This window comes from Apostichopus japonicus, chromosome 9 (assembly GCF_037975245.1).
Source record: "Apostichopus japonicus isolate 1M-3 chromosome 9, ASM3797524v1, whole genome shotgun sequence".
NCBI lineage: Eukaryota > Metazoa > Echinodermata > Holothuroidea > Aspidochirotida > Stichopodidae > Apostichopus > Apostichopus japonicus.
The window spans coordinates 19,158,707-19,173,243 of record NC_092569.1 but is presented as its reverse complement, the minus strand read 5'-3'; the positions used below and the strand labels follow the sequence as shown (position 1 = coordinate 19,173,243).

Here is a 14,537-nt window from a genome sequence, read left to right as displayed (position 1 = left end):
TGACAATGGGTGTAACTCGTATAAAAATGATGAATAAATCACTCAATTGTGACCGCGCAGACTACATAACTTAGACCAAGGTTAACTAATTTAAGCCATTCTTAGAGTTAGCCTAACCATATACCTAAGGATTAAAGGGAAGGAATCCCAAACCATCATAATGAACTTATATCACCAAGATCCTTGTGATGAACTTATCCCTAAAATATCTTAGTCCATTATCTTGCACGGTACGGGAGTAAATTGATTTTTAAAAGTCGTGGCATGGAGCTATTCTTTGCCAATGTGCAATGTCATAGTGCCACTTGGGATGGTGGGGGGGGGGGCGATATAATGTAATATTTTGGTTTCCTGTCTCCTTTTCAATGTGAATGTAAACAGTTCAATAAACAAATACCAAATATAATATATTATGACAAATTAAAACATGCAAACGCCAGCTCATTTCCACTTAAGATTTCCTCCAGTCTTCAATTTCATAATAAACGTTAAAAATGTAAGAAAAGAAAGAAGTACGGTTTCTCTTAGCAGTTAGCGGCTTTGCTCATCACTAGCATTACTCTAGCCTAACTTAAAACTACCCTTTTCTGGCTAAATAATACCTAGTTACATAGTTGAAGGTCACTTACTTTTACATGAAACTTTGGAAGGTCTACAAATGAGATTTATAATTATTAATAAGAAGACACACAAACAATATACCGAAGCTAATTTCCCGAGACAACTACAAAAACTTTCACTTTACTATGTGTACAAATCATTTTATTCTTTATTTACTGATAAAGTGTGCATTTCTTCATTTTTTCGCGATATTTATTAGATGAAGTTACCACACTTGTTATCAAATGTGAACTTTAGGGAATCAGATGTGGCGTCATTATTTTCACTCTGACAGCAAATACTTTTGCTTTCACTGTTCTGAAAGTTTACAAAGCATTAGCAAATATGAACGTTTATTCAAGTCAGTATAGTATAACGGATGTATTTTTATTATTATTTTTACCAATTGAAAGGGCACCAATGGTATAACAGCTTTATTGTTTCAAGTTCAGTCTCCAACATATCAAATTCAATGTTATAATCTAGAAAACTGCATTTCGGAACAGAGATCAATTCTCTCAACGATAATATGATTACTTATAACTCCACATACTGGTTTGCCATGCTCTATACAGTGGCCGATTAAGCGTTAATTTATATAAATGAAGTCATTTAAATAGCTACGTCGATATATAAATTGTTTTCATCTAGTATACTCTGTTGTACAATAGTGTATAATTTTATAATCATCACCTATAGCAGGGATTCCCTAACTGGGGTGCATGAACCCCAGGGGTGCGTGAGTCCATCCCAGGGGGTTCGTGAGACGTTTGTGAAAGTCAAAACTATAGTACTTTTTGTTGAGCTAACAGCTGATATGTCGTATAATTTAGTAATGTACAAAAGTCGTACCTATCGTCAAACTCTTGTCGTGTTCCATACGCATATGTTGCCATAGTAGTACTGTACCTTGCATGTGATACTTGATCTTTTACGAAGCACTGTTATGGGTATTATAGTATATATAATAATGACTCAGATCGTGTCTCGAAAAGTTGGGGTTCGTGGACAACTCTGACATCCACAGGGGGTTCGTGGGGCGGGGATAAAGTTAGGGAAACCCTGCTATAGAGGTTCTATATGTTTGCTATTTATTGTGGTAATACATTTTGTGTGGCAACAGAAAATCAACAAGTGGATTTATTAACAAGGAAGGAAGGCACTGAAATGAAAATTAGAGATACCGATGTTATAAGTTACTTATTTATTTTTTGGCATTATTAAGACTAATGTAGACGAAACCTACCTTTCACTTTACCATGGAACTAAATCAGGAATCCTGCTTTAACTTAATTTGCCAATATCACATTTGGTTCAAAATACCACTTTATGAAATAAAACAACGTACTATGGCAAAAGGGAAACAGACAAAGGGAAAAGACAAAGGGAAAAAGACAAAGGGAAAAGACACCACTTGACTCGAAGACTCCGAACGGGTGAGAATAAAATCAGAGGACATCGCTAACGTTAACTTTGTCACCAAATATTTTAGTTAAATCTGTTCTTATAAGACCAGGAATACAATGTAAACTGAGCAAACTACCCTATTAAATAACGCAACTCCCTGAAGTAACTGTTGAAAGCTGAGAATCAACTTTAGAATCCTTGAATGGACAGACTTCCCCCATCATAATTAAAAAAATAACACATGAAAAGCACTATCACAATTATACACCATCGAGCCCAACAGCAAAGACGTTTAAGGCAAAAACGGTTGATGCTTTTCCATGAGATGTTATTGCTACTTACCTCTCTTCTGGTACATGCTGATAAGTGTACATAAACAGCAACACCCTAAGTATGTTCAATTGTACGAAGGTAAGGTAATATTTCTCAAGTTGACCCTTCTTATTTTGTTTCTCTTTAGATAATGATTAACACGAAAACAACTTTTCCACACCTATTGGTAAGTGGGCGTTAAACCTGCAGGCATTGACCTGATTTAGATAGATTAGAGTAAAGTAAACGTAAAATAAAGGAAACTGGAAGAAGAAGGCATGACATTTAGTCTATTGGTTGTACTGCTAAAGTGTTAAATATATTTTGCAGACAATTCAGCAATGAGAATATAACACGAATAAAACGGCGAAAGATACCACCCGATTCTATAATTGGATTGAACCAACACACTTAACGCCCTTTACAGGAATTTCCCATCACTTGTTCAACAGCAACTTGAACGTTATACTTCTTTTCAATTGTCTTTTGACACGCCTCGTTAACGGACGCCTTCAATGGTCTTAACGACTTGCTCCGATTAGATCATGCGCAGTAACAAAGTTGCTATTTTTCCTACAATGGTATGGATGAGCATCCGTACCATGCCGGTCATTTCAGTCGTTGGATGGTCACACCCAAGCTTCTATGTCATAACCATCTCACGCTTCAGATACGATCGTCCTCCTAAACTTTTCTACTTTAGAGTTGATTCGTTGCAATCATGGCAAAATTTCAAGGGAGACAAGTTTGTCAAAGTTTCTTGACAGTGTTGACGTTATGGAATTCACTTGGATCAGAAATAGTAAGTCTTTAAAACTTTACTTTTCATATCGTATATTGCATTTTTTTTCCTTCAAATTTCGACGTGTACAGCTATCAATATGTTTTCGTCTTAGCGTCTTAAACTTAAACAATTCATTTTCAAAAGCAGCTTTGGAGGATTTTACTTTCCTGTTATTACAATCTATGATTCTTTCTTAAGAATCTCTCGTAACACTAGCATTTCACATGTATTCTTAGCCCCTTGGCAAGAAAGAATGTATATTAACAGTTTTTTATCCAAATGTGCACGTCTTACAGAAACATTCGCTTTTACCTTCTTCTTTTTTATCACAAATGAAAACAATTTCAGAAATAAACGTCAATTCATTGAAAACGTAATGCTCTCTCATACCAATTATCAGAAATCTAAAATATTGAGTCGATACTATTAAACCAAAACAAAAATTTAAAAGATCCTCAGTCTATATTTCACCATATTTTTCAAAGCTTAATAAGCCTAAAGTTGTAATATTTTATTTGTTCTTATATTTGAAAAGAGTGAACAAATTGAAAATAAGTCTCGAACATCACTGCTTGGAAAAGTGTATGGTCTTGAATATCTTTCTTTTATCAATGATTATTTTACCTACATCATATTTCGTAAATGCAATGACTTCACAGCTTATATCCTAGTTAATATAACTGCTAATTCTCGTTGTTATAACAAATTTAATAAACTTATTCATTTGAATCACTGATCTTTTGATAAATTTGAAATAATTGAATCACTTTATTACACAATCGGGTCCTTTAAGAAATTTAAATATCAGGATTTCCAACAGTACGTTTAACTTTTGATATGCATAAATGCGCATTTCCTAACTTATTAAAGCTTCCAATCACTATACATACCCCAGTTACTATTAATGTTTTATCACAAATATGTACTAATAAGATCTTATTTAACAAAGTACGTCTCACCATATTACATTAATATATTTTGAATTCAGCATCTTACAACTCACATCTTTTAAAACTGGTAAGACGCATAGTTGTTAGACTAGTTTGACAAATATTTGACTTGTCTATGACAATTCCTAGCAATTATAAAGTTTAATTTTTAGCAAGGATAATTGTGTAACTACAACTTGTAGAGAACTTGACATTTTTCAATGTGACTGGTTGAACTTATTTATTTAGGAGTAACTGTAGAATTATTTTCTGTGGCTAGAAAAGACCAGCAATTTATTTAACTTCGCGATTACAAATTACACTTGTAACTGCCTTGTGAATAATTGATTTTTTTGTTTTTTTGTTAACACAGTCTTTCTAAGATAAATTAAATGTCATAATGGACAGTTTTATATTTTTATTGCATTTCTGTATAAATATTTAGTTGATGTTACAATGTAATTTGACTCTTATCTGTAGAAAAGAAATTTCCCTTTCTGGTTTTTCTCGCAACAAATTTCCAAACTCTAACACAAATATAAAACACTTGCCAAGTTATCAATATACAGAACACGCAGTGTGTTTTAGATTTTGAAATAATATTGCCTTTCCGTGAAAACATCTGTATTTGACATAAATCTACTAGAGCTCTAGAGTTTATTTATAACAAAATATCCAAATAAATTACAAAGGTGCTCAAGGAAGTAGTATTCACTCGATATGATATTAAGACGTTTAGCAAGGCTTTTTCGTTTACATGTAGCTACTTTAATTGAAGAAGTCTGTGAAAATCACTTATGTAAGAGAAAAGTCTTGCAAAAGTCACTTTTCAAAGTTTTATTACATTTTTCATATTTGGCCTTATTTTTATCTATTTCGTCTCATATATAGAACATTGCTTATGACATAACACAAAGGGAATGTATTTGTATATAATGTTAAGTATTTTGAATAAGAGTATTTTTAAAATATTTTGTAGACTATTACTATATCTTAGCCTTGTTAATGGTATTCCACTTACACCGTTAGGTTAGATAGATTCAATCCAACAGATCGTACTATGAGATACTCAATTTCCAATTCAAACTCAAATCGTATATATATGATATAAAGATGGGATGTAAAGGCTTCAGCGAAATTGACATCATTTGAAGGACATGCTTAGAATATAACTTAGCCGAGCGTAAATTATGCATTTCTAGATTACAAACGTTTCATTTGATTGATCATGATTTGGGTAAATATAAACTGAAATGCTCACTTTCCAAATTTTCAAATTCACTCTATACAATCTATAACGATGACAAGAATTCACTGTTTCTCTCTGACTTGTGTGATACACTTTGCTTACTGTATTGATTTAGTATACAAAATGACGTGTTCCTTAATCAGACCCTTAACATTTATTTTTAATAGAACACCTAAGAAAGCCAATTTTAAAACGTATTTTTATATCAATTCTTAAAGTGTTGCGAACCCATGCAAACGTCATTTCACCATTTCCTTCTCTGCAGGCTTTCCCGATTACATACAAATATATATACATAATTTTGCCAAGTTTTTGTGTATACAATTTCATATAGCACAGGTTACAAATAACAAAAATAATATGATATGTTAAGAAACGTTGTCTTTTTTGTTTGTTTTTTAGCCGTCATATTATTGTTCATCTTTTGCAACAAAGGAAACAATTGTCGGTGTTTTATTTCCCATTGGATGAGAAGGAAAAACTAAACCTGTTATTCCTTGCTAGATATGCTGTTCACTCGTAAAGTCTATTTTACCTGTTTTCATAACCTCATCTCTTTATATATTTTTTATGTATATACCTTATAACAAATACGTATAAGATTCAAATACATAAACTGAAACATACTTATATGTTAAATTATCCAGTCATTTTTTTTTCTATAAATCATTTAATTTCATTTTGATATCTACTTGCTTAAATACTCTTCTAGTAAAAGTTACCTTATGCAAAAGCATTGTTAAAGTATACCAAACATAAGCATTCTGCTATGATACTAAGCTAAAGAGTAAATAATATACCATATTTCAATTAATAATAATAAACACGCCATACTATGCCATTAGAAATAATTTTGAAATCCACTCTTTGAAAAATCTCGCAAAGTTTCTATTTTTAAAACAACACAACGTCAACAATATGTTGTTCTGGTAAACCTTAATATGCTTCAACATTAAGATCACGTCTGTCAAATTTGAAAAAAATAATCAAGCAGATATTTCTCTCATCTTCTTTGAGAAAGTTACAATTTATTACATTTTCTTAAAAGATATTACAACGTTATGTCCTTAATCTAGTCATCATACAATTACTGCCAAAAAACAAAATATTTTTAAATTCTGTCTCAAGTTACCAGCAAATTTGGCTTGTGTTAGACAACTGTCAAAGTTATAAGTAGACCAAGATTTTTAAAACAAATGAGCTTTCGAATTCTCCATAAAAATATTTTATTTTCTTCCGTCGTAAATAAGAGCACATTTTTAAGGTACAATGTTTAGCCAAGGAATTAGTTTTGTTCATAAACCATCCTGACCCATCGCACCTTAGGAGGCAGAGTCTCCAGTTATATTTTTTCCAAAAACAATATTACACACACAGTGTGGAATATGTTTCCTACCATGTGCCCGGTAGTTCCGTATTAATGTAATATCTAGTGCTTGTTTAACTCATATAGATATTGTACGTTGAAATGTATTTAGTGTTTTAAGAGAATTTTAAAGAATTGTTTCAGATGGCAGCTTCGTAGATTCGCTGTTATATTTCTTGTCTAGGAGGTTGACCCGCTCTCAGTATAATATTAACTCAATTAAATAACTCGGTTCTTTGCTGGGACCATAATTCATTGCCATCTGCGTTAGATTATTCTTAGGGTAAGAGCAGTTTTAGTTATCAAAATAATTACCAAGCAACTTTTCTAATCATAATCTTTTAGACAATCCGTTTAAATCACAAACATGAGCACAAAGTACAATTCCAAATTTGCTGATTGAAAAAAAAACATTGTACACCAGAGAAAATATGGTCTTTGCTGCGAGCTATACTCCGAGTTCCGTATGTTATTGATCTTTCTTAGATTGTAGTAAACACTTTAGTGTAATATCTTACCTTAAGTGTAAAATGGTAACAGCTGAGGGTTTCCTTCCATGTTCTTTAAAAAATGTGATGTAGTGCACTATAAGTCCAAAGAAAAATCATTTATAGCTGTATATACATCTGTAATATTTCAAAGTTCCTCCCTAGAGCCAAAGTAAAATACACATCGTATACTGTGAGGAGAGGGGTGAGAGGAGAGATATCCAACATGTATGACACGAACAAAGAAAAGAAAGTTGTTTATGTTTTGTCTGGTCTTTGTTCTGGTAGTTAGTTGCCAATCATGCATCAAAGTGATTCAGTCTTCCTGTAAAGGTTTGCAGGTCAAAGTTTGTTTCCTGAAATCTCAACATGGAATCAAATTATTGTTTCTGATTGCATGACAAACTATGATATTAGCTGATTGGAAGTAACCCCTGTTTCATATATATTAATAAATGTAAAATGAAACGAAAGAGCTGAACTGCAGTTAGGGTTAAGTACATGTTATTAGACGGTATTTCGTGACTTATGGAAGTAAGCTTGAATTTAACTTCTAATATAAGCAAAGGAAAGGAACGGAAAGAATGTTGTCCTATCAAACCAAGTTTCTATCATTTTGTAACTCAGTTTATATAAACACCAATATAGTTCATGTTTTAATGTCAATCGATGTAGGTAAATTATTGTCATATTAATTCGAGAAACATTCATTTCATTTCAAATACAGGTGGTCGCAAACGTCGGGGAACAATCATCAAGTAAGTCGTTATACTTTATAATACTTAAATCTTAACTTTTGAAAAACGGTTACCCTAAACTAATAGTACTGATAAATGACTCAAAATGGTTCCAAAAAATCAAGACTTTATTTCCAGTCTTTGTTATTATTCATGAACCACTGGTTCTCACTGCAATCAAGCATGTCTAAACGTTTTATGTAGTTATGTCGCTTACTTTAGTCAATACATTTTGTGTGATGTCAAGTGTTCATTGTGGTCGCTTGGAAGTTAACTCTGTTCTTTACTTTTGCTTTCTTTTAAACTTTAAACTTTATTCTTTTTACTTTTCGCATCGCTCGTGATTGCCTAAGTTTCTTTACATTGTTCGACTTCTTTATTATCATAATTGAGACGTATTTAACAACATAGCAGGATAAACAAGTTTTTCTTATTCGACATCGATATTGTAGACTGAAATATTCACATTCTTCGAACAACGTGGAATGCAATTTATTAAAATTTAAAGAAAAATCATTCGAAGTATTTTTTTGTATAACATTGTATAACATCAAAAATGACCTTCGTTATTAATTTTCACACAGGTTCCTCATACTTTGTCTTTCAACAACCTGAATATCCAAGAGATTGCAAGGAAGTATTGAATGCCTGCACCTCTACCCATAATACATCTGGCGTGTACCTCATTAAACCAGAAGGATACCCAGAACCGTTTGAAGTTTACTGTGATAATGAATTCAATAATGGTGGATGGACGGTAAGCCTTGCTGTTTTTCATTTTTCACTATACATGGAATGTCATCGAATCATCTGTTTCGTAGTTTACTATCAATCACTATTGTTCTAAACACGTTAAATAATGTTTACTTCAGGTAAGCGTGACAGAAACATGTATTAAACAGCAATGGCTTATTTGGCATTTATCAAGACATTCATGTATTACACGGATCAGAAACTTACGCGTGCACATTTGTTGGATTCTTATGTTACATAACTAAGGTGTATGACGCTACAATCAATTTAAAGAGATGAAAACTGAACACTGAAGTTGTCAACAAAATAAAATAAAATTATAACTTCAGAAACATTGCACTTGTCTTAAAAAGCGGTCATTTTCATAGGACATTTTTGCTGTTGATTATAACCGACGAGACAATTTTGATTTATTAACTTTCCATTCCTGTACGATATCTACTGCAGGTGTTACAGCGGCGACGACTGGATTCTGTTAATTTTAATAGGAATTGGCAAGACTTCAAAAACGGCTTTGGTTTTCTTGGCAGTGAGTTTTGGATTGGAAATGAGAAATTAGCTTTTCTTACAAACCAAAAAAATTACCAACTGAGATTTGAGTTTGAGAATGCTGCAGGACAGTCTTATTACGTTACATATGACCAATTTCGGATCTCAGATGAATGGGGGCAATATCAACTCTCAAGTGTAGGAACTTATGGAGGAACAGCAGGTATAAATCAATTTAAAACTTAGCAATGGTGTGACTTCAGATAGGAGATTGGTAACATTAATAGTAACAATCAACTTACACATATGCAAATATAATTCCCTATAATGAAATATTAGTTACTCACCGTTTTTCCATTCTGTTTATTTTGGTGGGGTGGTGGGGGTGCTAACTTACGCTTTGTGTATCGGGAGTCATTATGATTGACGACATCAGAAATTGGTTGTTTTTTATACAAAAGCCATCCCCCCTGACTTTCCTCTTCACATTTTGTTGTTGTAAAAATGATCCCAAACTATATGTCTACTCTATGGCATCAATATTTTTAAATACTGAATTGGTCTACCAAGTCATCTCAGAACATTACAAATCAGTGTTGTTTTAATTCTTTATATAATGTTCCTCTCTGTAGTATCGGGTAAAGGGCAATAGCTTCAAGATTGACTTTAATTTAACACATTAGTTTAGTAGAATGCATCACTTCACTAGTGGATCTTCTACTTACATGATTTTGCAATCTTCCTTCCTAGAATCTCAATTGGAATGGTGTGCAACGAATAAGATATTCTCCAACGAGACATGTGAGAGGAGGTGTGATGACCCTGACGCATGCATCTCTTCAACCTCTCGCACAGAACTAGAGAAATGTGTTTGTGTTGGTGATTACATGATTCAGGATGAGAATTGCATTCCTCAGAACCAATGCAGCTGTTTCGTTGCTGACAAAGGGACTGTATTAATAGTCAGTATTTTCATTAGTTTTTTCCACTTTCTTTCTTTACTCATATCTGTATTGAATAAAGTCATTGAGTTAAAAAAATGGAAGTTTTGTGATTAATTTTCGACAATACAGAAATGATACCCACTTTCATAATAAATAGCAGAAATTACAACTGCCGAATTTTTTGATTGACATTTTTAATAAAAAATAAATGTATGTTAACATTAAATTTCATTGCAAGTTCCTTTATTTTCAAATCATTTTACGATAGCCAATTTAATGAAATGCACAAGTGAAAGTTACTTAATCACATTACTGGCACAAGATATCTGAAAGAATTAGCATAATTTATGTCAGTTGTGTTTTTAACGTTTCTTCAAACAATTTCTTTTACCGGAAACAGAATTAAAATTCACGTGTCCCTTTTATTCATACTTTAATCATAAATATTTTTATGGTGAATATGTTCGGTAGTCTGGTGAGTCTCAATGGTGAATTAAGAATAACTTAATACATTTTGCATGACATTTAAAAAATATATTTCCCATTAAATTTAGAACGGCGAGTCTTACATCAATTCAGACTGTACAAGAAGATCAAATTGTAGCAATAACCAACTCATGGTAGAAGATAGTTACCACTGTAGTGATGACGCGACTTGTGATGTCAGAGATGGTGTTCGTAGATGTTACTGTATAGATGGCTACGAAGGAGACGGTGTTACCTGCACCCGCAAGGCAGTCCCAAAGGATTGTCATGAGCTTTACGTTGATGGTAGTAAAGATGGAGTTTACACCATTTACCCTGATGGTTCGCCTAACGGCATTCAGGTTTTCTGTGAGATGGAAAGTAACGGAGGAGGATGGACGGTGAGTTGTACAAGAACATTTAATACAATGTAGTGTAATGTATCTGAATTCATTTGTTCTCAAAAAGTGTGGAAGACACATTACACATTTCTCATTTACTATTGTTGCATATGATTTTTTTTTAAATACTCATAGGTAATTCAGCGACGATCAAGCGCCGCTGTTGATTTCTATCGTACCTGGGCTGAATACAAGACCGGATTTGAAGATCCTGTCGGTGATCGTTGGCTCGGTAATGATTACATACACGCAATTACCAACCAAAAAGAATACAGTCTCAGGATAGACCTCAAAGATTCAAGCAGTTCATCGTATTACGCCCTATATTCCTCCTTTAGCATAAGTGATGATGCAGACAAATATCGACTCTCAATTGGATCATATAGTGGAGATACAGGTTAGTATTTCAGTATAACTCACGAAACATGGTAATTGAAAGTTATAGCTAGGTAGCTACATACACCAATTTGTGCAAAAATCCTTCACTTGTCTTTTTAGCATCTATAGTCACTTTTCATTAAACAGTCCTCTGTATTCAGTCAACTAACAATGCCAACAAATTGATGGCTGTTGACTCTCTAATTGTCAACTGTATGGTTTGTGTGGAAAAAAGACACAATTTGATGATGACGTACTGATGACACCATTACCAAACATGCATAATACAAGTATGTCATTTGTTAACACATTAGTAAGCATAATATAAACCAAACATAAACATAAATAGCCGATAACGTAACAAGAAGGTTATAAACTACAACTCAGACTGCTGTGTTTGGCAAAATGATCAACAGGAAAACAGCGACGTAGACAAGAATAAGTTCCATAGCTCGCTGCACACATATTGATGGAATGTAGCTTCGAAACGTTCTAGGTAGATTCCTCGCTTCTGTATGAATAACTTGTTTTAACAATTGATACCCGAATTTATATAATCATTTTTCCGTTTTTTAGTAAATGAAAAATATTAATAACTATTATTGTAAATAATTCCTCTGGCAGTAAACGCTGAAAGATGAAAAAACTACAAAAATAATGAACAGATGAAAACAACAAGCAAAACAGCTAAATTCCCAATATGCCGTTTTCCATTTTTGCATAAAGTTTTGGAAATTTAGAACGGTAAAGTGATTGTCAATGAGTGTCAAATACAATAATATTTATTGCTAGTTATCGGTAATATTCGTAATAAAAAAATGTTTGCAGGGGAAAAAATTGAGGAATTTACTAAATACACGTAGACAAACCTGTATGCTGAAGGTCTTACAAGACTTTGACAACATACATTAAAGGTGTTTTTTTTTCTTCTCTGTTACATCGTATTATAATAAACTGATGTGGTATCACCCTTCAGTTAATACAGCTGAAATGACAACATTTTGTATCGTTTTAAGAAATAACAGGTTACCAGGAAAGCACAAATATTAACAATTAGTGATATAAATTACGCACACGATGGAGTGCACGTAACATTTGAAGTTTGTTTTCTTACTTTTCTTACTCGTATCCGTAGGTTATGATGCTATGTCTTATCACAACAACAAACAATTCAGCACACGTGGCGAAGACAATGACGGATGGAGTGATTTTGACTGCGCTGAGAAGCATCGAGGAGCCTGGTGGTTCGGTTATTACTATCACTGTGCTTCGACTTATTCTTATTGCCGGTCTAATTGCCCAAGTCATGAATATTATTGTGATTACTTCCCTGTCGATAGCGGCTGTGCTAATTGCGCTGATTCTCACCTCAACGGAGACTACGACGGCTCAACTCGAGGAACGAACATATTCTGGAATTTTCTTAGTGGATACGACTGCGGCCTACAATATGCAGAGATGAAAATACGACCAGTGCAGACATAAACAATTCTCTTTGCACGTAACATTGAGGCATTTCAAAACAACTGAGCTCCTCTCCACCGAATGTTACACGGGTCCTAATGTAATACATTTCTTTAATTGAGGGAAAGATAACTCATCTCTGTCCAAAATCGGCAGAACGGAATGAAATGAATCGACCTAGATAAACGGCAACATTAATATATCTATATGTGACAACGCCATTTAAATATGTCATATAATTAACAATAATGATGGAATAGCAATAATGTGAACTAATTCCCGAATAAAATGAACAAAGTTTACAATAAAGTGTCGGTGTCGGTGACGTTGACTTCTTCTTTTCATTTGTCATTTTGTCCATGCTTAAAAATTAAAATAACCCCATATTAGTGTCTCACCACTATAAAACTCATTTGCTCTAAAAATTCTGTTATGAACTAAGTTCACTTTTGATACGTATTGGCCAATATTTGACTTACACTCCTGACGGTATAGGCAATTTGTAGTCTCATAAAATTGGCGTTCGCAATGGGGCATCCCCTCTTAACTGTATCGCTCAGTCGGGGGAGGAGGAGGGGGTGTGGCTCAGTTGGATGTTTTCTTTTAAATGGATTATGGATACATTCATTGGTGAACGAATAAGATTAGTAGACTCATATAGGTGTGCACGTACCTTTTCAACGGCACACAATTTAAGAGTATTAATTAGCAAGACCACCAGAAGCCCCGACGTGGTGTAGTCGCCTTTAACCAAACAAGGGTCTTATACGCCCTCGTTTACAATATGCTATATTCACCTCCATGAACATAAAGTTCCATACCCTTATCTAACTCAGTCTAAGTAATGTAAATTTCCCGTAACCCGCAACTTTGAAATTTGGGCAGGCCACTGATCCATTACTTGATTTACATTTACGTTATATATCCAACTTTAGGGAATCTAAAGGAATTTGTCATGAATCTGTTTCGAAAACAAAGAAAAACTGTTCAAGTTAAATATTTATTTTCCGTCTGATTGTAAGTGGTCCTAATATTTCTAAGTCTTTTCTAAGTCTCCTCCAAACTCGTATCCTGCACCCCTTGCACTCCTCCCCCCTATCCACATCATTTAAATGAAGGCCGCACTAGAAATGATATCAAATTGTTCAAACGGCCGGATTACCGGATTATAGTATATATATATATATATATATATATATATATATATACATATACATATATATATATATACATATATATATATATATATATATATATATATATATATATATATATATATATATATATATATATATATATATATATATGTCAGGCGCGTATCCGGGAGTTTGCGAGAGGAGGGGAAAAGAGGAGGAGGAGAGGAAGGAAGGGAAAAGACAAAGGAGAAAGAGAGAAAACGGAGAAAAGGAGGGAGTAAAAGAAAACTGCCAAGACACCGGGAAGAGAAAGAGGAACAGTGACATCATAACAGCGCTGATCCCTATTATATACACATGGCCGGGTAGCCAGTGACGGATCAAAGACTTCGGAAGGAGCGTGCGTCTCACCGTACCCCTTACACCGGCAACTCCATTTTTGACGTTTCCATTTTTTTCTCTCTCACTAATGTATCTATAAAAAAAGCTATATATGGTCTATCATAACGCGTGTGTGTGTATGGACGCCTCAAACATTTGTGCTATGAAACAAACTGTGGATGGTCTCGAACTCGACCGAGTCGTCGGGGAACATGACGCATTTCGGGAAGGGGCGACCGCCCCCCCCCCCCCGA

General features: G+C 33.7%; 1 protein-coding gene across 2 annotated transcripts in view; it reads left to right on the top strand.

Moving 5' to 3' along the window:
• The window catches only part of LOC139973219 (uncharacterized), a 63,358-nt gene extending 50,302 nt beyond the window's left edge, over window positions 1-13,056 (top strand). The window contains exons 1-8 of one of the 2 annotated variants that reach the window (XM_071979746.1): window positions 2,961-3,121; window positions 7,863-7,893; window positions 8,457-8,629; window positions 9,073-9,337; window positions 9,865-10,076; window positions 10,613-10,924; window positions 11,060-11,321; window positions 12,438-13,055. In XM_071979746.1, the coding sequence (XP_071835847.1) occupies window positions 3,041-3,121; window positions 7,863-7,893; window positions 8,457-8,629; window positions 9,073-9,337; window positions 9,865-10,076; window positions 10,613-10,924; window positions 11,060-11,321; window positions 12,438-12,787 (1,686 nt within the window). In that variant the 5' untranslated portion in view covers window positions 2,961-3,040 and the 3' untranslated portion in view covers window positions 12,788-13,055. Of the gene's footprint in view, window positions 1-2,960; window positions 3,122-7,862; window positions 7,894-8,456; window positions 8,630-9,072; window positions 9,338-9,864; window positions 10,077-10,612; window positions 10,925-11,059; window positions 11,322-12,437 lie in introns of those variants that run through there. The other variant, XM_071979747.1, reaches the window with a different exon arrangement.
• Window positions 13,057-14,537: the final 1,481 nt, after the last annotated feature.